At 41.3% G+C, this 22,798-nt stretch overlaps 1 protein-coding gene across 2 annotated transcripts in view; it reads right to left on the reverse strand.

The window, feature by feature from the left end:
* Positions 1-22,798, reverse strand: part of LOC117875207 (E3 SUMO-protein ligase ZNF451-like) — an 83,506-nt gene that overhangs the window by 25,325 nt on the left and 35,383 nt on the right. For both annotated transcript variants that reach the window (XM_034766255.1, XM_034766256.1), the window contains 9 exons: positions 22,045-22,156; positions 21,089-21,239; positions 17,410-17,536; positions 12,359-12,518; positions 10,513-10,660; positions 6,574-8,228; positions 2,724-2,858; positions 1,561-1,691; positions 1,063-1,249 (listed from right to left, as the gene is read on the reverse strand). In XM_034766255.1, coding sequence (XP_034622146.1) covers positions 1,063-1,249; positions 1,561-1,691; positions 2,724-2,858; positions 6,574-8,228; positions 10,513-10,660; positions 12,359-12,518; positions 17,410-17,536; positions 21,089-21,239; positions 22,045-22,156 — 2,806 coding nt within the window. The remainder of the gene's footprint in view (positions 1-1,062; positions 1,250-1,560; positions 1,692-2,723; positions 2,859-6,573; positions 8,229-10,512; positions 10,661-12,358; positions 12,519-17,409; positions 17,537-21,088; positions 21,240-22,044; positions 22,157-22,798) is intronic.

Below are 22,798 nucleotides of genomic sequence, written 5' to 3' on the forward strand. Positions count from 1 at the left end.
TCCATGTCTCACAAGGCTCCTTGTCCCAATCTTCTACGCCTTCACATTGGTCCACATTTGTCCCCTCTGCATTCAAATCGGATAGATTCCTGTTCCATGAATGTTAACAGGAGGTCACAGAGCAAAGGAGAGAAAGGCTCTGTCATTTCCAGTGCCCCAGTCCCCACCCTGACCCAGAGGAGCTAAGAGTAGCAATTACAGTTAAAGTCCTTCTGAGCCTTCATAGCCCTGGACTAGAGAAAGCATTCCTAATCCCTCAGTGGGAACGCTGCATGTGCATTCAGTTCAGCACTAGCGCTGTGAGAGGACCAAGTGAATCTTTGGAACCTGTAGGTGATAAAAGTCTACTGACCATGTGCCAACTGAGATTTTTTCAAAGGCTTATAACTTGGCCAAATTTGGGTGGATTTTCACATGGACAGCTAAAGGCACATTCCTAACCACAACATCCACTCCCCGGCCAAATTTAAAGTCTCTGCCAAAAGCATTTCAAAGAAAAGATCTCAAGAACTCTTTTTTTTTTTTTGTTTGTTTGTTTGTTTTTAAAAACACAGGTAAAATATTTCCCCCTAGTTTTATTCTTGCAAACAGCTGAATTGTTTCAGCTGAAATATTCCAGAAGTATTCTGCCTGCAGCCTACACCCAGAATGTACAATGTAAGCCCAAATGGTTAAAGTTTGGCAAAGTAATATGCAACTGAAAACAGGGTCTTATAATGGGAAGCATTGGGCAACCTTAATAATAGGCAGTGTTACCAGTCCATCTGTTATCCAGACCATTTCCCTCCAGATGTATTAGTGTGTGTGTTTTTCCAAGCTGAATCTCATTTTATTTTCTGTCCATAATTCCAATCTCTAGAATATGTTGAACTATTTCTTTCCTCATTGTTCATGCCTCCCAGCTAAGAATCATATTAGTAAAAAATGCAATTTTAGCTGTAGATCAATTCATTAAATAAGGACGCTAACTAAAGAAACACTACGGGTAACAGTATAGCCATTGCTATCAGCAGTGATGTCTTTCTTTTATTGTTTGGATTCTACTAATTGTTTATGTACTACCTTTTGTAGTATCTGAAATGCTGTTTAGTAAGGCACACATCATATCTCCATCGATGTCATGAGGGTTTAGGATATGAGCTGTCCGCTGAGTCTTCTTAAACTGGTCCTCCAGTTCTAGAAAGCTTTTGTCTCCAGAGAGAATGGTGAAAGGAATTTGTTTGGGCAGGTGCTCATCCAGACGGCCAGCCTATGTGGGGGTGAGGGAGACGTTAAACTAAACGTTCCGTTACCAGATAGCCTTTTGAAACAGAAAACTCCTCTGCAGAAGGAGTTGTGTTTATATATATATATAATTATATAAACACATTATATTTATAAACCATTTCCCTTTTTCTCTGGTCAGATCCACTATCTGTTCTTGTCATCTGAAGTTTTATTATGGCAATTTTCATCATGACTGTTTTATAATGTACTTTACTGTACACAAATATACCATCCCCATGCACCTTATCACCAACAAAAACACAAACCACAAAAATAGATAGAGCAATGACTTACATGCATGCAGAGTGCAAAGTCTGCTGCTTCTCTTCTGGTACCACAGCGTGGATGAAGGAAGAAACATCCAATCTTATTAAGGTAATTAAAGATTTTGCACTGTTCTGGAGGCTTCCAATTGCTGTGTCCTCCTAAACAACAAAGAATAAAAGATGCATGCCACCACATCATCATAAGCAACAGCAGTCAAACTGTTCAAGGAGAGGAAAATGACAAAACAAATGAATAGGTTTGAAAAATGGAACATCTTATTTCTTGACTAAACATTGTATAAAACTAAATACCATTCTATATTTCTAAAAAGAGGTTGATATATGGGGTAAACTGTATCTGTATGGTGCCTCTAATGTTAGTTTTTGTAAGAGTTATCTTCTCAGGATCAGAAGTGAAGAAAGTCTGAATATAGTTACCATACGTATAAATAGATACATCTTGTGTCAAAGGCTGCCTCCCAACACAAAAAGCGTTTAACACAACTTATCTGAGGGTCATTATCAGAGGTTTCCACAAGAAAATATTAATATATTAGATACATTATTCAAATAAGGGATCTCACTATACTTACTATATAATATGTACAGTCTGTTTCAACATATGCCTAATAGAATTGGAGTATCTATCGGATATTAGTTTATGTCTCACATAAATCCACACATTCTGGAGTTTTCACAATCACCAGCTTGCGTACAAGAAAAGTTTTAATATTTTAAATAAGTTACAAAGTTACAAGTACGCAATGCTGTGAGTCAAGAGATCCCTTATTGGTAAGTGTGAATTGTGAAAATGGCCAAGAGGGATCGCACAAACCACTTTCTTTATCATTCCTTTCACAGCTCTCAGCTACACATTTAAGTCATACACAGAAGTCAAACTTCCAGTATGAGAGGGTTAGCTAACATTTATGTTTTCTCTTAAGGAAGTTCTCTAGCTAACAGGTCGCAATGCTCTTTATTAAATGGGTTTGTGTGTTAGTATTTTAGAACCCATCATCTTAGTTTTCTATAGGTGGCTGCCTTGTAAACACCATGTTGATGCAATAGAAGGTCCACTTTGGACTACAACAAGGATCCTGTTCTTTGCCCGGTATCACTCTAGGATGCTTTTAGTGTATTTATATGGGTTTCTGTTAAGCCCTCCGTGCTATTTTCTTAGATAATTTTTACCTTGAAAGCCCCAGACAAATGTCCCTTGGTTCAGGTTGGCTGGCAGATGAATGAAAAACCTTCCCCAGTTGTCTAAGTCCACCAGCACGATGTGAGTCATGGTGCGCAGATAGTCAAAATCTGGCAGTTCACTGTCTTCAAATGGATAAGAATATATATTTTAAAATTTACCTCTGTTTTTATTCAACCTGTACATCTCCAAACTCATTTGTGCTTTCAAAAGAAATCCACATAATTTGCAATTCTGTAAGAAATTCTAAGCAATAACTCTTAAAACTATAACATATAGTATGATCACCAAATGTAATTATTTTCATAGCAATTTTTTTGTAACCACTTGAGGTAACTTTTAGTAATCTGTAAATTTACTAGGCAGAGAACCACACTCAGGACTCTATATTTCATGCATGTAATAACTATTAGTTCAAGATGGAACTGTGTTCACGAAGCATAAAATATGCCCTTTTTATGCTCTATCAAACTTTCTACAAGACATTGAAGCTGTTGATCATTCAATTTAGTTTTAGAATTTACAACACAACACATTAAAACAAAGTTAATTTTTTAACAACAGGCCAACTCCATGATCAGCAAAGACATGGCATATGAACAGGGAGTGTTGGTCATATTATAACAAAATATCTAACATGCATTTACAGAATGTGCATTTTAGCGGGCAAAGAAAAACCCACGCAGTTAATATAATGTAAGCTGTGTTAAGTTATTACATACAAAAAACTATGTTAAAGGATCATTATTAAGATTGGAAAGTCAAGCACAGTGCATGATCATATAATAAAGAACCTTATCATAACGAATACATACAAGCGGGCCCAATAAAGATTACAATAGCCTTAGGCTAGGTCCACACTACACACCTGATTCGGTGGGTAGAGATCGATCTTCTGGGATCGATTTATTGCGTCTCATCTGGACGCGATAAATCGATCTCAGAAGCGCTCCCCCTTTGACTGCGGAACTCCTGCTCACCGAGAGGAGGAAGAGCTGTCGACGGGGGAGCTTGCCTGCGCAGCATGGACCCGCAGTAAGTACACTTAGTTCGATCTAGGAAACGTCGACTTCAGCTACGCTATTCTCGTAGCTGAAGTTGCGTTTCCTAGATTGATCCCCCGCCCCAGTGTGGACCAACCCTTTATTCTAGCATTTCCTAATGTTTCAGTGCTTAACTTTGCAACCTTAATAATGCCCTTTAACATAGGAAATCACCCACAAAAAGCTAATTAAAAACCTGCAAAACCAAATTCCATCATGTAGCTTCATCATGACACCCACATGGGCCATCAGGTTGGAACCTTAAAATCCACTGCACAGACTTCTGCCACATAAGTTAACAGAATAACTGACAGCTGTAGTAGGTTTTTATTCTCTATGTGGATCAGCTACTAGAGGGAGATGACACAGACTTTGCCAACAGGTTTTACTGATATTTGCTAGACAAGCTGAGGAAAGGAGAAACTCTGGAATCTTGGATTCCACGCCAGGCTCTGCAGGGGAGTGTGCTCCAGGGGGCACAGACTCTTATATCTCTTTCCCTTAAGCTCTTACACCTCTTTCCCTTATTCCTCTTTCTGCCTAGTCCCCTCCAACTTGTTCCTGTCCCAGTCCTGTTTCTTCCCACCCCTGGCTGCTTGTCTCAGACCCTGTCTCCTCACCTAGTTACTCCTTAGGTTTCCCATCACAGGCCCAGTCTCCTGCCCATCCCATCCTAGTTTCAGCATCTGGACTCTGCATCCCAGTATCCTTGCCACACCACACCCAGTCCCCACCAACATCCAGATCTTTTTGTTCTCCTCCCTCTCTCCTTGCCCAGCCAGTCCCAAGTCACCTATCCTGGCTTCTCATCTGATCTCTCTCTTCCCTGACTCACTGCCATACCCATGTTCACAGTCCCCACTGGCTTCCAGTCCCAGTCTCCCTCCATAAACTCTTCATCCAGTTTCAGCGTCCCCCACTCCCACTGTGTACTTGTTCCAATCTCTTAGCCCAGCCAGTCCCAGCTACCACTCCACACTATGGCTCCTTATCAGACCTATCTTGCTTGTGTTTCACCCCACTGGTTCCTAGTTCCAGCCTTCTTGCCCAGCCAGTCCCAAATTTCCCCTTGTTCTTCATCCAATCATGGTCTTCCATCCCTATATTTCACTCCCTGGCTCCCAGTATCAGTCTTCTCTCCCCCAGAGGCTTCTTGTCTCGTTTACTAGATCATCCTCAGATCCAGCTCTTGTCCTCTCTGCATTTGAGTCAGGTGACTTCCTCCTCCACGCTGCATGGATCCAGCAGGGGAGTCTCCTGCTCTTAGTTCAAGTGCCAGGACATGGACTCATCATGGACTGGAGCAGCCAGGAAATGCTGCTTTTTAAGGGAAAGTCCTGCTCATCCCTCTTCAGCTCTGTGCTGGAGCATGCTCGGTGCAAATAATCTCTGGGGATTTTAGCTCTGACCCAGTATCAAGTGTCGACTGAGCATGTGCAATGGCTTATAAATTGGCTAAATTTGGATAGATTTTCATGGGGACGGAAAAAGGCATAGTCCTGACAAAAAGGCCACCCCTTGGCTACATTTCAAGTCTCTGCTCAAAAACATGGGGGCATTTTAAATAAAAGGTTGCCAGAATTTTTTAATATGGCCACAAACTACTTTTCTCTAGCTTCATTCTCGGAAATAGTTACAGAATAATTTATCAGAAAAATTCAGCCTGAGGCACACAACCTGTACAGAAAATTTCAGTGAAAATGATTATAGTCTGGCAAAAGTTATAAGCAAATGAAACCAGTCTTATAATAGAAAGCATGAGGCAACCTTAATAATAGGCTGTGATACCCAGCATCACTGTATGTGAGTGCATGTGCGTGTGAGAGTGAGTGAAAACACACACACACACACACACACACGCATAAAGAAAATAGAAAAATCTCTCTTACATACGTACACACACACACTTTGTATTCTCATAGGAGACCTTTCTTTACCCACCCTGGTCTTCCAAGGACTTCTATTTCCTGTGAGGACTCCACGTTGCAACCATTTGCCTTATCCAAAGGGAGGGTTTTGATAGGAATCTGTTTGGATCCCTTTACTGTTGGTATTTTCATGATGACAGGGAATTTTTAAGTGATACCAAGTGTTCCCAAGTCCCTTTTTATCTGATAATGAGTGATTCTGGGCCCAAGTCTCTCCAAGGGCATCTTCCACAGGGACACCAGCTGTTTGCTCATTTTAAAACACCACTTAATAGTAGGCAGGGTAGAGTAGTAATGCAGGTTATAAGTGGCTGCTTATGTACACTCAGGTTGGATAGAAGGAATGCTTTTCCTGAATGACATACATTTTGGAGTCAAAAGCTACCCCCTCTTGCTATGTGGTTCTCACAGCTTCCATGTGATTTTCCCTAGCTTTGACTTTACCTACTACTGGAGTGTCTTCTCCCTTCATAGAAAGGGTGATTGAGAGGAGAAAAAGAGGAAGAGCAACATCTGAAGACTGCTGTCCAGTTCCAGCTAATTCCTGTGGTCAGTACAGAATTCCATGGTAAGCATGGTTCACAGAGTCTTGGTAAATTATTTGCATGGTACAAACAAGAAACAGATTTTATAAAGCATTTAATAATAAAAAGTTCAACTTTAGTTCTTGGGATCTGGCACAAGAAACTCACTAAAATTACAACTTTAAACATATAACTGAGTTTTCATTATTTCATATGTACAGACTGGATATAGGCGCATGGTATATTGACGTGTTCTGTTGAACAATTTCTATACGAGCATATTACAACTGTAATTTTTTCCTATTGTGCATTAAAAAACGAACTAAAGCCATAATTTCTACATACCTTCTTCACCAGGTTCTTCAGAACACGCTTTATTCTCACTTCTTTCTTTCCTTCTATCTTCTTCTCTCTTTAGAGAAGGAGATTCTGACCTTTTTTTAACTTTAGTTACATTTGCTGGAAACTTTAGTTTATCAGGCTTCTTGTCCACACAAGCACCACTGGCTGTAAAGTTGAAGACTTTGCTTTCTGATTCTGATCCAAAATGTGTTATATCAGGCTTTTGCAAGAAGCAGTGTTTATCATGATAATGTTGATGGGCACTCACAATATCATGGAAATTTTTGTTGCATGCACCACATCTCACAACATACATCTCTTCATGGCTTTTCCTTGGGGTGTGACTTTTGCTGAGATGGTCATTCAAGTCTGTGAAATTTTGGGCCGTTGCTGAACAGAAGCAGCAGCGAAACCACAGATTGCCTTTTTCCAGTAGGGTTTTCTGACAATTCCGGTGATCTTCCTTTCTGTTTATTCTGGACATGTACTCTTCCCGGCAGCCGCAGGTTAGAAAGTCACCTTTTTCTAATAGTGTAATGTCGTCTTTATTTTTTATTGACTCTTCAGACACGAACATGTAATCTGTGCTATGGAAACCCTTATAGTGGATTAGAAATTCTTCCTCAACATCGAAAAAAAGATCACCACAAAGGCCACAAAAATATTTAACCTGTATCTCTTGGCTGTGCTGCCCTTGGCAGTGTCGGTATAGTGTTTCCACTTTGTGAAAATGCTTTTTGCACAAGCCACAGCAATACCTGTGAAACTGATGGCTTCCTAAAGACATACAATGTTGTTTAACGCTGTCTTCAGACTCAAACATTTCCTCACAAATGCAGCATTGCCATTTTCCTAAAATAGGACTTCTCTCAAGGGACTGATCCACAGGGCTAGGAAGACGCTCTTTCCATTTAATGGAGATATTGCACAGTGTGTCAGAAGAAGATGCCAGAGGTTCGTTCTCTAGAGCTTCCTGTTCATAATAGTAAGAATGTCCACCATGAAATTCAGTCACATGTGCCATAATGTTCTCTTCTCTCAGTAGGTCTGTATTGCATGCCCGGCACCAGAAAATGAAGTTAGTTAAGTGTGCTCCTCCGTGGAACCGACTCATATGCAGACGGATGATGCTTGAGTTTTCAGCAAGCTTCCCACATACAGCACACTTGTGACAGATTCTATTTGCTGACAAAATGTGCTTTTCAACTGACTCTTCAGTTGAAAACTTCAGAAGGCATTCACAGAACCAGGCTTTTATTTTGCCTGTATTGTCTTGATGTAGGCTTACTCCAGCCTCTTGATTTTTTTCTTCTAAATCTTTTTTCCTTTTTGAAATGGCAGACTCATTTTCACAGACAGGCTCACTCAAAGTCAGTGGTCTCTTAAGGAGTGAAGATCTTGACTGATTTATAATCTGCCTCAACTGAGATGGGTTTTTATTTCTTTCATTAATATGGCAAAACATCAAGATGGATTCTTCCATTGTGGTAATAATTTTAACTTTGTGTTGAGTTGCATGGCTATGCTGGTTGATCTGGCTTTCATCTACAAAGAGTTTGTCACAGTTTTGACAGTGACCTCTTGCTTTAAATATTTCTGCAACCTGGGAGATGCTCTTTTCCGACAGTGATACAGGACCAGCATTACGACAACGAGTTCTAAATTGGATATAAAAATGACATTCACAGGTTTAAATATTCCAAACTTTACAGATGTACCTACAAAGTGATCCTTTAAAATACTCCACAGACATCTCCCACCACTAACTACATAAATTACTAAGGAAATACTAGAGAGTGGGTGAGATAATATCTTTTATTGGACCAACTTATGTTGGCGAGAGAGAAGCTTTCGAGCCACACAGAGCTCTTCTCCAGGTCTGGGAAAGGTACTCCCAGTTTCACAGCAAAATGCCAGTACGTCCCTTGGCCCATGCCGCTTCCAGCAGCTCCCACTGGCCTGGAGCAGCGAACCACGGCCACTGGGAGCCGCCACTGGCCAAACCTGGGGCCGCGGCAGGTAAACAAACCGGCCCGGCCCGCCAGGGGCTTTCCCTGCACAAGCGGTGGAACAAGTTTGGGAACCACTGGCATACACAGTTAGCTCATACGCTAAGGCAGTGGCTCTCAACCTTTCCAGACTACTGTACCCCTTTCAGGAGTCTGTTTTGTCTTGCATACCCCTAAGTTTCACCTCACTTAAAAACTACTGACTTACAAAATCAGATATAAAAATACAAAAGTGTCACAGCACACTATTACTGACAAATTGCTTACTTTCTCATTTTACCAAATAATTATAAAATAAATCAATTTGAATATAAATATTGTACTTATATTTCAGCATATAGTATATAAGCAGTATAAACAATTCATTGTCTGTATGAAATTTTAGTTTTTACTGACTTTGCCAATGCTTTTTATGTATTCTGTTGTTAAACTAGGCAAATATCTAGATGAGTTGATGTACTCCCTGGAAGACCTCTGCATACCTCCAGGGGTACACATACACCTGGCTGAGAACCACTGTTCTAAGGGACCATTCAAGGTAGAGTGGCCTGTTAACATTTCTACAGTCATAGCACAAAAGTAGGGGTTGGTTACAAATTGTTCATAAGCCATAAATCCAGTGCCTTTCTTCAGTCCATGATTTTTAGTGTCTAGCAAAGTAATGAATTTAAGCTCCAAGACTCATCTTTTGAAAGCGTTGTGCAGGTTTCCTTTGAGGATGATGCTGGGAAAATCTTTCCCGGACCTGAAGAAGAGCTCTGTGTGGCTCAAAAGCTTGTCTCAATCACCATCAGAATTTGGTCCAGTAAAAAATATTACCTCACGCATCTAGTCTCTCTAATATCCTGGAAATGGCATAGATACAACTACACTGCATAGAGAAATACTGCCCTTTTTAAATGCATATTAACAGGCCCAGTAGCTTGTCAAACTGTACAATGCCTACCAGTTATTTTTGTAAAAGTCACTACCCATTATAGAAAACTAAGTGCTCATTCAGATAAATGCCCCCAGACTTTTAAAAAATTGATATCATTTACTATTTATATTACATCAGTATTGAAATGTGGTACATACAGAAAGGTGCCCACTGAATATTCCACATCTAGTGGGTACTTTAAAAGCATCTCATACATTTTTAATGCCTCAATAGGCTTGAGAATGGTATACTGTTCTCCTTTCCTCCTGCTCCATGTGTTCCTTAGGCTCTTTCAAATCCTCTTACTGCTCCCTTGCTCTCTTTCATGACTTCAGCTATGCCACCCTCTGTGCTTCGAACAGCCTTTCATTTGCTGTCAAACAAGTCCCCTCCTTAAAACCCACTTTTCCAGGAACACTTTTTTTCCCCCACTTCTCCCTCACCAATAACCCTCTTTTGCTTCTCCTTTCTTGAAAGACTGTCCCATCTTTTACCTGTATCTTGTGTATGCTCTCTGGCTGGGAATCCGTATTACTCAGTAAAGCACCTAGTAAGATTGTGGTATTATATATATATGATTTTATGATTCTGTTAGTCTTAAAGGTGCCACAGGACCCTCTGTTGTTTTTTACAGATTCAGACTAACACAGCTACCCCTCTGATGCATGATTTTAATTTAAATTATACATAACACCACTTAGCTTTTGACCCATTTTGAAAATAGAGTATGTGTTTTCCAGATCTAAAACTATTAGAATCACAACCTCAAATACTTACAGCATTTCAATGGCCCTATGGTGCTCCCTGCCTCACCCCAGGCATTAGCAGTGACTGAAATACAATCCACCATCACCCCATTCAATTATCTGGGGAAAATGAGGAAAAAGGTGGAACTTGTGAGGCGTTTGATGCCTAACTACTGTACTGGGCTACTAGGTATTTAAAAACCTCAGAGAAACAATACATATCTATGCAGTCAAGTTCATTGTATATAGACAATAGACTCTCACAAACCTGAAGTGAGCTGTTAGCTCCATATGCGAACGTAACTTCTGGTGGCAGGATGTGCACTTCACTTGGAATGGGACCTCTTTACATAAAGCTATAAGAAGTTTCTTTGCATAAGATGGGAAAGATAAAGGAAGTGGTGTTCCAGTTTCACCTGCAATATGAGATGGGATAAAATGAAGCCACATATTTCAAAGTCAACATGTAGTATTTTATCTCGTAGAACACAGCTATTAACAATACGTTCCTTGCCAATCATTATGACCATGTCACCTCGTCCCATTTAAATTCTACCACTTGCTCCCTCTCCAACCCTTTTCAAATTCAAGCTTCTTGCTGCTATCATCAAAGGCCTTATCAACTCTCCTCCTGCTCTTATTAATGCATTTTAACTAAAAAAGGAATATAATGTGTAAGAAAAAAAAATACGCCATAATACATTTAACAAGCTTTTACATGTTTTGATTGTCTCCATCTCTCCCATCTTTCCCATCTTTCATAGTATTTCCTTCTTAGATTTTAAATGTTATGAGGCAGGAGGATTGGTGGGTATGTGTACAAAGTCTAACATGTTGCTGGCATACAGAATGAAAATAATATAAAACGAGTAGGAATAGTTTATGAAAATCTTTGTGGCCATCATTATACATCAAAGAGGCAACAAAGGCGATGGTTTTTCCCCCTTGCAGTTCACCTTTCACATATTTAAGTAGTAACAACCAATGGGAAGAGCATTTCCTGGCAGCTGAGGCCAGGCCCAGAAGCATTAACTGCCTGGCATGGAGGCCAATATTGCTATTATTAACTACAAAGATATATAAATTCAAAGAAGGAAGCTGAGTATTTAACTATTTATGTATAGAAATGTTTAAAGTTGGATTGTATCTGATGAAGGATATGGTCTCCTCTTTACATTATTGGTCTTTTCATGGCAGTTAAAGAACAGTAAAAAAACAGATTTGAAGATGGGTGGCGTGATTTTCAGAGGTGATAAACAACTGCCGCTCTCATGGGCCTCAAACAGGCTATTAATTTCCAATGGCCCATTAGATTTAGAATACATATGAGGGGTCAGTCAACAGCTTCATTGTTGAGTGGTAAGATTATATAACAGGTGACTGTATCAAATCACAATGGATTCCTTATGACCATATGAACCTTAAAGTGCAGTTCTACCATGAAAAATAACTATACTAATATGGTTACTTCTTATTCAACTAGTCAACTCTCCATGTGTGTATTCAGAATCTTATTCATTTACTTTTGTCACAAAATACGTGTTTACTATTTGTTCCTTGTTTTAGAACTCTGAAACCAACACAGCTCACATTGAATGGACAACCGAATAATTTCTTGTGCATCAACATAACTCATGCCTAAGTTCCAATCTTTACACCTACGCACGTCTACCTAAGACAATGGAGTTTCACAGATATCACTGAGGGTCTGATATGGCCTGCTAAACTTTGTTACTGGTGGTGTGTGACTAGGACAAAATCCAACTTGACTTTTAGAGCCCAGCCTTATTTTGGAAGGTCTGCTAGTTTTTATATATATGAAAAATGGAGCAAATTTGATATGGGAATCAGGGAGACACACAGAAATATGGAATTCTAAAACGCCTTTTTATACAATCTCTGTCAGAATATAACAACATATTAACAAAACATTAATCTCAAATGAAGATAACCTGGTACATCTACATAGTTTGTGTATCTTTTCCCCAATTTCAGACATCCTAAAAGAAATACACGTTTTTTCTTTAATTCACAGCTGAAAACACATTCTCTCACATGTCATAGATGCATTATCAAAAGGACCTAAAAGATGCTACATTCAAATTACAACATACCACTCAATTTAAAAACCTGAAGGAAGTGATTCTTTCCAGACATATGTTGCAGGCATTCATCTCTTATGCTGAAAAGGAGGAAGCAGTATGGACATGCAAAGCACTGAATAAGCTGTGGAGGAAGATTTCTTTTATGCCCATCATCATCATCATCATCTATCTGAAAAATAAAACAAATCTGGTTAGTAAAAGAATCAACCTAATTATAAAAATATTTATTTTGCATTTAACAAACACACGCATTTTAATGCATATTAGAGATTCTTTATATTTTTATTAGACTTTCTAAAAAAACTTGGGACAGAGTTATAATCACCATACTACAGTCCAAGTGAGATTACTAATTCAATGGAAATTTCAGGGGGCAATGAGTTAAAAGTTTGCTTTGACTTTACTTTTTTTTGTAAAGTCATATTATTGTGTAAATAGTATACGATTTATATTAAAAAAAAAATTTATGGTGAAAGAAAGTTACGGTTGCAAACTCAAGCATTCAAAAAGGTAGGAAGTACACCTCTACCCCGATAGAATGCGACCCGATATAACACGAATTCGGATATAATGCGGTAAAGCAGCGAGGAGCCCCGGACCTTTTAAAGCGCCACCCAAGCCCTGCTGCTTTACCGCGTTATATCCAAATTCGTGTGGCGCCCTGGGCCCTTTAAATCACCGCCCGAGCCTGGCTGTCAGAGCTCCGGCGGTGATTTAAAGGGACCGGGGCTCTCCGCAGCCGCTGGAGCACCGGGCCCTTTAAATCACAGCCAGGGAAGATGGTCCAGTCCGCCGTACCGGCCTGAACCCAATATAACGTGGTCTCACCTATAAGGTGGTGAGATTTTTTGGCTCCCAAGGACCGCGTTATATCGGGGTAGAGGTGTACCAGAATTAAGGTTGGTCATTCAACCTTAATTCTGTCCCATTGTGGATTATAATAGTCTCTAATTACATGATCATATTATTTCCTCCTCCCCCCCTCCCCCCGGACCTCTACAACATTCAGTGCACAGGATAGAGGGTGTTCTCTGAAAGCTATACAAAATTTTGTTTTATCCTTGTTCAATTTTTATTGCACACTATTCAAACTTAGTACTCACTACAGAATTATTAATTTCCTCATGGTCTTTTCCATGGCACTCATTAACTATGAATGTTTCACTAACATTAATGAATTTGCCCTCAAGAAATCCTTGTGAGGTAGGAAGATATTATTTCCATTCCACAGATGGGGTGGGGTACTAAGGCACAGAGTTTAAAGACAAAATTGTCAGAAATTACAACTAATTTTGGGTGCTCACTTTGAGATGCACAGAGCTTGATTTTTCACAACTTAGCATTTTTATAGTGCTTTATATATTTAAGGTACAGCTCCCTTTAATTTAGTTGGCATGATGGGCATTTCTTCTAAACTGGCCCCAGAATGTTGGTCACTCAAAAAATAAGGACCACACAATTAGTGGCCACCCTATGAAAACTTTGGTGTGGCAGAGACAGGGGAAAAAATCCAATTCTCCCAGGTAGCATGAATCTGCATAAACCACAAGACCACCCTGTCTCGTCCCAGAATCCCTTGCCTCATTCACTACACATCTTCCAACTTTTGCAACAAATGAAAGAGGAATTCTACAAAAAAACTCATTCACTACACAACCCAGATTTACTCCCTGAGCTCCATCCATTCTGTGCACTGAATGAGGCAGGGCTTCTGATCACGTAATTAAAGGGAGTATCAAAATGCACAAGATACGGGGGCCAAATTAAGGTTGCACAGGCAACCCCTTTCCCTCACCGCTCTAGATTCGCATCAAGCTGCTACCACTGCATGCTGCCTAGGCAACAGGGGGCACTGCGTGGACAAGAGAGAGCGTCTCCCCAGTTTCAGTTCCTGTATCTGGCATCACAATGATTCTAGGTGGTTGGGAGGAACAAGGAAAATCTTGTTCAGTCCCTGCAAACCTGAGCAAAGCATGCCTGTGCAACTGGCATCTAGAATAGTAGAAAAAAATCTGAAGGATCATAATTTGGCCAAGTTTTGGTACATTCTTAAGTAATGCTGTGGATGTTGTTTGTGACTTGATACAACATGCTATTACGCTTAGAGAAAGAAGAACGCCGGCGGACTCAAAATAAGTGGTAATACATCAAGATAACTGTCTCAAAAGTCTGAGCAGAAATTGTGGCTTCCTTGGATCTATTTGCAAAGGAGATGAACAGCCTGGGTGACATTCGAAATTACTTAGTCTTATCCAAGTAGAAGGCCAGCACTCTTCTAACATCCAGGGTACGAAAACTGGACTCCTGCAGAGTTGTGTGGCTTCAGGAAAAACACTGGTAGATGAATAATTGGTTAGGGTGGAACTCCGAGAGAGCCTTAGGTAATAATGTAGGATGTGGCCATAAAGCAGCATTATTTTTGAATCATTCTGTACAAGGGAGGAGGGGGTGGAAAACTGGAATCAAGCCACTAATCTCCCTAACTCTACAGCTGACATGATGGCTATTGAAAATGCTGTCTTCATAGACAAATGGAGTAGAGAGCACGTTGCCATACGTTTGAATGGATGTTTAATAACAGGTAGTTGAGTGCCAGGTTGAGGTCCCAGATCAGGGTGGGGTCTCTAGTCTGGTGGTAGAGTTCCTGACATCCTTAACAAACCTAGACGATACAGGATGAACAAATATGGAAAACCCCTCTACATCAGATGAAAGGCTGATATTACAGCCAAACGGACCTTAATTGAGCTAATAACCCGATTTCTTCAGATAATCCAGGATGACTGAAAGAGGCATAGATCCAGGCAGGAAGTGGCAATGACAGCATGAATGGGAGAATCTCCTGTTTCTGAAGGGAAGTAATACGGGCTGAATTCTTTCTAGCATTCAATAACTCCTGTTGCACTTCCTCAACGGAAGAGGATTTTAACCCTGCAAACTATCAAGGAACCACACCCAACGCTGGAGAACTGCTAGATTGGGGTGAAGCATGTGACCCAAATCCTTTGAGAGGTGATAAGCAGTGGTCTTGAGAAGTGGATGTATACAAAGGTGAAGCAGGTAAGGGTATCACGCTTGTCTCAGCTAGGTTGGATCTATAAGCAGAGTCGGAGTGAATGCAAAGAACACACTCTGCTTCCAGGACAGAAGGAACCCCCCACAAAAACAGCAGCTCAGACCTTCTCTTGAGCCAGAAAGAGGACACTTCTTGTTCCTGGAGGTTGCATAGAGACCCAACTCCGGTAGACCCCCCCGCTCTTTGAAGGACTTGAGCCTCGGTCCAATTTGTAGTCCTGTGAGAAGTGCCTTCTGAGAACACTAGCTGTGGTATTCTGAATGCCTGGGAGGTAGACTGCTGAAATTTGGATCTGATGAGCTATGCACCAGTTCCATAGCTTCGGTGCACAGAGAGGGCAATCTCCTCCCTGTTTCTGATGCACAACACGCAGGATATGTTGTCTGTCGTGACCCTGATTGATTCGCCTGATTGAGGTGGAAATGGAGACAGTTGTTCCTGATAGCCCTGAGCTCAAACATGTGGAGATGTCCTGAGTTGTCCATCTGCCCTAAGTCATGAGAGCACTGAGATGAGCTCCCCACCCCAACAGTGATGTGTCTGTTGTTCAAGTTAGTGATGGAGTTGGGCGCCAGAAGGGAACACCTGCACAGATGTTGAGTTGATATTTCCACCAAGCCAGGGAGTTCCTCACCTGTAGAAGAACTGTCGCATGTCTGTCCAAAATATCTTTGACAGAAGAATAGATCATTCTGAGCCAAAAAGCAGCAGACTTGTACCCTCGCACGTGGGTCATGTGTCCCAGGAGCTGAAGACATTTCCTTACAGTGGTCTGAGGACTCCCCTGAATTGTCTGTACCAAATCTGACAAGATTACAAACCTAAGAGAAGATAGTCCCTGTCTATCGAAGTGTCCAAAGAAGCCCCTTTATCTTCTTTATGGAATCAACATGGATTTTCTTACATTTAGCTGAAGACCCTACTTTTGGAACAGAGCAAGGGCCATCCAGGCGAAAGACAGAACTGCTTCGTAACAATGGGCAATGTCTCTAGCTGGCAGGGGCAAAAATCAGCCAAAGCCAGGACTGTTGTTCCTTGGAGAACTTTCTCCAGCTTTCTCCAGTTTTGACTGGACGTTCCTTTAACCTGTGTTGACGGGCTCTTGGCTCCAACCCTCCCCTCCCTCGCAGTCACCTCACCTCAGCTTTACTCTGCACATGTCCCCTTCTCCTCTCCTCCCCTGCCCTTCCTTTTCCATTTTTCTGATCCCCTCCTAAAAAATAAAATATTGTGGAACTAACATGACCTTTGGCACCTTCACACTGTTCACTCTGCTGCTGAGTCACACCCCCCCTTCCCTGTGCTGGACTGTTTTTTCTGTTTGTACAGTACCTAGCACAAACGGCTCCTGATCCATGACTAGGGCTCTTGAGTGCTATGATATGAATAAATCAATAAAATGAGTGTGGGAGAAAGACTGGGACAAATGACTTGCTTAGTTTTTCCTCATGTACCAAGCCAATTGACTTACATTCAGTAATAAATTAATACTAATGAATTCTTTGGAATTCCTTCATTCCGCAGACCAAACTGAATTCAAGGCCCAATCTAGTGGGATACAAAGGTCAATTAGTGGTGGTCCATGGAGATATCAGTGGAGTAAGGATAGATAATATCAGAATCACCATAGTTGCTTCTCTTTTCTGTTGTTTTCCCTCCTTTTTAGGAGTCTGCTTCTTCCCCTTCCCCCACTAGTCTGTACTGCCAGCATCAGGAGAGATGGTGCGGGAAGGAAGGTTTCAAGACAGGTGAACCAACTTTCACACCATACTTGGAATGCAAATCACAACTTAACAATTAAGTTTTATGGCAATATTTATAGAAATGTTTTCAGGATAATTTGAACTCTAAGAGACACCATCACAATAAAAATTCTGTAAGTTAGGAAGGTTCAGTGAACCCGGGGTAAAGGTAGGTTAAAATGCAAGATTATCTGTAGCTACATAATATTCAGTCAGGTGAATACCTATCCATGAGTTCTTGCCTTAGATAAAAGGTGATCACTATACTGCTGTGAGGTGACAAATCTTTTGCAGCATACCACACAGGCAACAGCATTAGTTGGAGGTCCACGTAGTGTAATTGCTGGGTCACATGGAGAATGATCAAACCTATAAAGAAAAAATTCCCAACATAATTAGCCCACTCTGTAAGTAATATAACAGGGGGTTTTGAGAGAAAAGACTTATTGTGTAATGTAACATTTGAAGAATCAGGCAAAACCATAGTCCAACACTGACGACTTTCCATTAAAGCAGTGAACATGACAAGACTATTTAATATATAGCTTCATTTAATATTGGCCATGTCAATTCAAATATTTGTCAAAGATGTGGTCACAATGGAAGTATCTTCATTTTCATAGAATCATAGAATCATAGAATATCAGAGTTGGAAGGGACCTCAAGAGGTCATCTAGTCCAACCCTCTGCTCAAAGCAGGACCAATTCCCAGCTAAATCATCCCAGCCAGGGCTTTGTCAAGCCGGGCCTTAAAAACCTCCAAGGAAGGAGACTCCACCACCTCCCTAGGTAACGCATTCCAGTGTTTCACCACCCTCCTAGTGAAATAGTTTTTCCTGATATCCAACCTGGACCTCCCCCACTGCAACTTGAGACCATTGCTCCTTGTTCTGTCATCTGCCACCACTGAGAACAGCCGAGCTCCATCCTCTTTGGAACCCCCCTTCAGGTAGTTGAAGGCTGCTATCAAATCCCCCCTCATTCTTCTCTTCTGGAGACTAAACAATCCCAGTTCTCTCAGCCTCTCCTCATAAGTCATGTGCTCCAGACCCCTAATCATTTTTGTTGCCCTCCGCTGGACTCTTTCCAATTTTTCCACATCCTTCTTGTAGTGTGGGGCCCAAAACTGGACACAGTATTCCAGATGAGGCCTCACCAATGTCGAATAAAGGGGAACGATCACGTTCCTCGATCTGCTGGCAATGCCCCTACTTATACAGCCCAAAATGCCGTTAGCCTTCTTGGCAACAAGAGCACACTGTTGACTCATATCCAGCTTCTCGTCCACTGTGACCCCTAGGTCCTTTTCAGCAGAACTGCTACCTAGCCATTCGGTCCCTAGTCTGTAGCAGTGCATGGGATTCTTCCGTCCTAAGTGCAGGACTCTGCACTTGTCCTTGTTGAACCTCATCAGGTTTTTTTCTGCCCAATCCTCTAATTTGTCTAGGTCCCTCTGTATCCGATCCCTACCCTCTAGTGTATCTACCACGCCTCCTAGTTTAGTGTCATCTGCAAACTTGCTGAGAGTGCAGTCCACACCATTCTCCAGATCATTAATAAAAATATTAAACAAAACCGGCCCCAGGACCGACCCTTGGGGCACTCCACTTGAAACCGGCTGCCAACTAGACATGGAGCCATTGATCACTACCCGTTGAGCCCGACGATCTAGCCAGCTTTCTATCCACCTTACAGTCCATTCATCCAGCCCATACTTCTTTAACTTGGTGGCAAGAATACTGTGGGAGACAGTATCAAAAGCTTTGCTAAAGTCAAGAAATAACACATCCACTGCTTTCCCCTCATCCACAGAGCCAGTTATCTCATCATAGAAGGCAATTAGATTAGTCAGGCACGACTTCCCCTTCGTGAATCCATGCTGACTGTTCCTGATCACTTTCCTCTCCTCTAAATGTTTCATAATTGATTCCTTGAGGACCTGCTCCATGATTTTTCCAGGGACTGAGGTGAGGCTGACTGGCCTGTAGTTCCCCGGATCCTCCTTCTTCCCTTTTTTAAAGATGGGCACTACATTAGCCTTTTTCCAGTCATCTGGGACCTCCCCCGATCGCCATGAGTTTTCAAAAATAATGGCTAATGGCTCTGCAATCTCACCCGCCAACTCCTTTAGCACCCTCGGATGCAGTGCATCCGGCCCCATGGACTTGTGCACGTCCAGTTTTTCTAAATAGTCCCGAACCACTTCTTTCTCCACAGAGGGTTGGTCACCTTCTCCCCATGCTGTACTGCCCAGTGCAGCAATCTGGGAGCTGACCTTGTGCGTGAAGACAGAGGCAAAAAAATCATTGAGTACATTCGCTTTTTCCACATCCTCGGTCACTAGGTTGCCTCCCTCATTCAGTAAGGGGCCCACACTTTCCTTGATTTTCTTCTTGTTGCTAACATACCTGAAGAAACCCTTCTTGTTACTCTTAACATCTCTTGCTAACTGCAACTCCAAGTGTGATTTGGCCTTCCTGATTTCACTCCTGCACGCCTGAGCAATATTTTTATACTCCTCCCTGGTCATTTGTCCAATCTTCCACTTCTTATAAGCCTCTTTTTTGCGTTTAAGATCAGCAAGGATTTCACTGTTTAGCCAAGCTGGTCGCCTGCCATATTTACTATTCTTTCTACACATCGGGATGGTTTGTTCCTGCAACCTCAATAAGGATTCTTTAAAATACAGCCAGCTCTCCTGGACCCCTTTGCCCTTCATGTTATTCTCCCAGGGGATCCTGCCCATCTGTTCCCTGAGGGAGTCAAAGTCTGCTTTTCTGAAGTCCAGGGTCCGTATTCTGCTGCTCTCCTTTCTTCCTTGTGTCAGGATCCTGAACTCGACCATCTCATGGTCACTGCCTCCCAGGTTCCCATCCACTTTTGCTTCCCCTACTAGTTCTTCCCTATTTGTGAGCAGCAGGTCAAGAAAAGCTTTGCCCCTAGTTGGTTCCTCCAGCACTTGCACCAGGAAATTGTCCCCTACACTTTCCAAAAATTTCCTGGATTGCCTGTGCACCGCTGTATTGCTCTCCCAGCAGATATCAGGGTGATTAAAGTCTCCCATGAGAACCAGGGCCTGCGATCTAGCAACTTCTGCTAGTTGCCAGAAGAAAGCCTCGTCCACCTCATCCCCCTGGTCTGGTGGTCTATAGCAGACTCCCACCACAACATCACCCTTGTTGCTCCCACTTCTCAACTTTATCCAGAGACTCTCAGGTTTTTCTGCAGTATCATACCGGAGCTCTGAGCAGTCATACTCCTCTCTTACATACAACGCAACTCCCCCACCTTTTCTGCCCTGCCTGTCCTTCCTGAACAGTTTATATCCATCTATGACAGTACTCCAGTCATGTGAGTTATCCCACCAAGTCTCTGTTATTCCAATCACATCATAGTTCCCTGACTGTGCCAGGACTTCCAGTTCTCCCTGCTTGTTTCCCAGGCTTCTTGCATTTGTGTATAGGCACTTAAGATAACTCAATGATCGTCCTTCTTTCTCAGCATGAGACAGGAGTCCTCCCGTCTTGCGCTCTCCTGCTTGTGCTTCCTCCCAGGATCCCATTTCCCCACTTACCTCAGGGCTTTGGTCTCCTTCCCCCGGTGAACCTAGTTTAAAGCCCTCCTCACTAGGTTAGCCAGCCATTTTAATGGCCAATTGGAGAGGGAAAAAACAGAACTGCTTAATCAGGGGAAGAAACACCCATTTTGAATTTGAATACAACTGCAGAAAGAAATATTGGAAAGTTCCTTGCATCAAGTCTGCAAAATATCTGTAATAACACACTGACATCCTCTCTCCCCAAGGAACATTGGGATTACAGGGCAGGATGACAGAAATTTGATGCAACATAAAGCACAGTGCCCTAGAATTCCGACGGCTCAGTGGTGCTTTTTATTCTGATCTACGATAAATGGCCTTACCTTTTCAGGTGACCTAACAGAAGATGACCATTATCAAACTTTCTGTTGCAGTGCATTACAGGACATAAAATGGGATTGCTGTTGATTGGTGTTTGGCCGGTTCTGTGGGGCACAGCTTTTCTTCCCATGTTAATGGTGCCTGGTTTGAGACCTACATGGTAGAACAAAATACCTAAGTACATACAATTTTGATTATATTTCAGAAGACATTTTTTTTTAAATCAAATATCCAAGGACCAGATTATACTGGCAATACAATACAAAGTAGCCAAGCTGCACAAGAGGAAGTTTGATCTCTTTAGGGTTTTTTTAATCCCACTACTTAGAAGATCAGTTTTACAGTTTTTAATTGTTATGAGAAAAATGTGATTTGTACACTGTATAAAGCTAACCTCTATTCAATTTACGCCATATGATTTAGTAGTGTTGCTCTTTGAAATCTCCTTTGAACTTCCTTGTGTCTGAAGTGTACTTACCAACACTTACATTTATATAGAGACAAATATTTCTCCTACTAGTGACAGTCACACAATATAAAGTTTTCCATGCAACAATTCTGCCTTTGCAAGTAGCTATGTTAACTGCACTATTCTTACCACTGGGAATATCATATTAAAGTTAATTGGTTGCAAAAGAATTTGAGAGAATTTTTATAGCAACCACTGTGTGAGAAATTTTAAATGCCACACTGCACAAAATTGGTATTGGAGAATCTCTAGGGAGTCAAGTATATGTTCATTGCTGACATTGTTAATGCAATTACTGGATGATTTATTGTGTAATGTAACATTTAAAAATAACCAATATTGACGGAAATAAAAGTGGTGTAAAACGCATGTTGCTGATAGTTATTTGACTTCATATTACTGGAGCAATGTTCATTGCTCTTATGAGTATTCGCTGTTCAACAGTTGTGAATGCCGTATTTTAAATTCCCACCCTTTCTAATTAAATACCTGGCATTTTTAGCCACTGGTCTACACACAATCTTGCTGCTTCTGTGTCACTATGTCCCCGGATAAATTCCAGCTCCTGCAATCCGTGAGCATGCTGGGAGTCCACTTTTTCCTAAAGGGTGAACAGATTAGATAAAAAGACAATGAATTTATTCTGATTAGATACATTGAATTAGCTCTAGTTAACACTCAGTACTCAAATGTGGATGAAAGTTTCTGATTTACAAAGAGAAGCCTAGAATAGATACATTCCACTGACAATTATACAATAGAATATAGGTGCTCATACCAAGTTAAGTGAATGACTTATGGTTAATTTCCATGTCCCCAGTGAGGTACGCTCTTGAAATCTGACACACTCATTCATTATTGGCTACTGAATACAGGAAAAACCATCTCAATTTGACTGCCAACCTTTCCATCATCTATCGACACCGCCACCATCTGTGGTGCACTCACCATACGGAATTTTCTCACCTAAAATCCATTATAGAGAACTTGTGACTTCAAATGACCTTCATTTCTTTTGTGAGACAGACATGTTAGTTATGAAACTCTCAATTTGACGTCTGATCTTAATTTCTCCAAAAACTCCATTTCACTGTTCTTAGCGAAGAAAATTATCTAAGGTAAGCGAATATACTGCAGGTGTCAATAATGACGGAATATAATCCTGCTATGGAATTTCCTATTTAGGTTTTTATAGAACACCCATATCATGGTGTCGGAGTGCTCTACCGAGGAGAAGAAAAGT

This window comes from Trachemys scripta, chromosome 3 (assembly GCF_013100865.1).
Source record: "Trachemys scripta elegans isolate TJP31775 chromosome 3, CAS_Tse_1.0, whole genome shotgun sequence".
Taxonomy (NCBI): Eukaryota; Metazoa; Chordata; order Testudines; family Emydidae; genus Trachemys; species Trachemys scripta.